General features: G+C 35.4%; 1 protein-coding gene across 1 annotated transcript; it reads left to right on the top strand.

The window, feature by feature from the left end:
* Positions 1-6: 6 nt before the first annotated feature.
* Positions 7-2207, top strand: LOC140966618 (uncharacterized). The gene is made up of 6 exons (XM_073426876.1): positions 7-59; positions 159-195; positions 934-1011; positions 1128-1200; positions 1380-1419; positions 1996-2207. Exons 1-6 carry the CDS (start codon positions 26-28, stop codon positions 2043-2045), a joined length of 312 nt encoding a protein of 103 aa, XP_073282977.1. The 5' UTR covers positions 7-25; the 3' UTR covers positions 2046-2207.
* Positions 2208-2476: the final 269 nt, after the last annotated feature.

Consider the following 2476-nt stretch of genomic DNA (forward strand, 5'->3'; position numbering starts at 1 on the left):
TTTAGTGGTTAGGCAAGACCTGAAAATGGGAGCTGGAAAGATCGCTTCTCAATGTGCTCGTAAGCCGATTTGATGTCAAATGGTTTTCAAGATCGAATTTTTTCAACCTTGACTTTTGTATTTATTTAATTTGTCCCTGTGATTGCTTTGCTATGCAGATGCGGCAACCGGGATGTATTCAGAACTTATGGAAAGGTTCTTTTTCTTTTGTTTTTATTTTATATTGTATCTGATTACCGTGTTATACCTATTGTTAGATAGCTGAAAATACTGCGTGTTGTCCACTTTTAATTTGCTGTACTATGGAATAATATGCTGGCAAAGAGGTATAATTTGCCAGTTCCAACGAAATTGTTTTGTAATTTTTTTACTTTGAGGAGAGAAGTTTGTGTAGTAAGAAAGGTTAGAAATAAAAATTCAAATTTTTCATGTGAAAGTGGATGATTGCCCCAGAGGAATTCCCACTGCTGCCTGGGATCTCATCACTTCGACCAGGTGGTGATGGTAGGAATGGCTTGATGTACAAGGGTTGGAAACTTACACTTCCAGGGAAAATACAAAAAAATCGACATCCTTTTCATTTGAGTATACGAGTTATGTCCATTTATATGTAACATTGTGGCAGAACTCTGAACGAAGAACATACATTAAAGATATGCAGTGTGCCACAGGGCATAATCGCTCTTGTCTTACACTAGTGTGTTAATCTGGTACTGTGAAAGTTGATAACTAAGTTGGGATTTGACTGCCTTACAAATAACCAGAAAACTCTTTTTTTTTAGATGGGTGCATCTATTATGAGTAAACTATTTTTTTTAGATGGATGAATCTGTTATGAGTTATATGACCTTGTTTATTTGATACTATGAGCTCATTTCTCATTTTCTTTGTATTGTTTTCTCATGCTCTAAGTGTAAACACTGCCTGATGCAGCCATCGGTCTCTTTTAAGGCAGTGGGAGCTTTGTGGGCAGGCCAAAATTGTCGTTACGTGCAAGAATCAGCAAGAAATGTAAGCAAGTCGCAAATTTTTAATTATGTAATCATCAAATTTTTGTTCCCTTAGCAAAGCCGAGTCTCTCCTTTTACTTGCTCAATATTTACTATATTATGTTTTATTGTAATCAGGAATAAGCTGAGGGATGCGGCTGAGAGCATTTGCCTTCCAACTTTCATCGTTGCTGATGCAGGACGTACCCAAGTAATACATTGTTCTCACCATTTTCTTATCATCGTTGATAGAATCAATGAACATATCTTTTATCGTGTTGCTTTCTCAGTCCACTGTATTTCACCATCCAAAATGTCTGCAATCGCACTCTGCAATCGTATAATCAATATGGTGATTTTCTTATCAGGATCTTTGGCTTATTTATGCAGGTTTCAGCTGGGTCAAATACTGTTCTCGCTATTGGACCAGGTGCTTGTCTCATCCAATCATTTATACATCATCATAAAATGTTCTTTTCTCAGAAATTTAGCTTTGTGTGGTTTCATGGAAAAATCAAGATATGTTTATATTTTACACAGATATGGCAAAGGTATATCTACCGTTCATTTTCCCGTTTGGAAATTGTCAAGATATGTTTTCCTGAATTAAAACACCAGCATTTCTTGGAACCATCAATGGATTTCTTTTAAAACTTTGCAACACTATCCCATATAATTAATGGTTGCTCCCAGCTCCCAGTCACTGATAAATATTGGTGTGTTTATGATACAAAACTATTTAATTTAAGCATGTAAAAAGTACGAGGGCGTGTTTCTTGAAGAAAACGCTGCGATCTTCATGTTTTTGGCAATTTTCCTGACACGAGCATCATTTTATATGAAACTAGAAAATCCCTCATTATTCGTTGTTGAAGCATGAAGACCTTACTCAAAACCCAGAGAGTGTTTATGTCATGACTAAACCATTGAGATTATCGATGTAATTTCCCTGCTATAACCATGATGCCTTGTGTAACTTCGTTCATGTCATTGAACGACTGTGCAGGGAGTAAATCAGCTGTGGATTCTATTACCGGGAAGCTACGGCTGCTTTGATGGTGCACAGCTATATCTTTTTGAAACAGTTTTGTTCCATTAATCTTCAATATTATTGTATATGGAATTATTCTTCGACTTTTATAGCTTATCCAGACTCTATGAAACAACCTGGCGGGCTTTGAATTTCAAAGGTTATTGTATTAATTTTTGTTGGAGTTTTCCTCCTCGGAAGTTGGAACCAAATATGAGTAGACCTGCTTTTGAAAACATCTCTATATACCTCAATATCCTGATGTATATATTTACAAGCACACAAATAATTCGTGCGCGAAAACTATGAAGAGTAACAAAAATTATAAATTAGTCGAATTCGGCTCGAAAAAAATTTCGTTTCCCCAGCAAAATTTTTAAAAAAAAAGTACTTTTGTGATAAATTATGATGATCCATCGTAATTATATGTGTCATCATGATAATTAAATAATGTAAT

This window comes from Primulina huaijiensis, unplaced genomic scaffold, assembly GCF_012295235.1.
Source record: "Primulina huaijiensis isolate GDHJ02 unplaced genomic scaffold, ASM1229523v2 scaffold207392, whole genome shotgun sequence".
In the NCBI taxonomy this organism is placed as follows: Eukaryota; Viridiplantae; Streptophyta; class Magnoliopsida; order Lamiales; family Gesneriaceae; genus Primulina; species Primulina huaijiensis.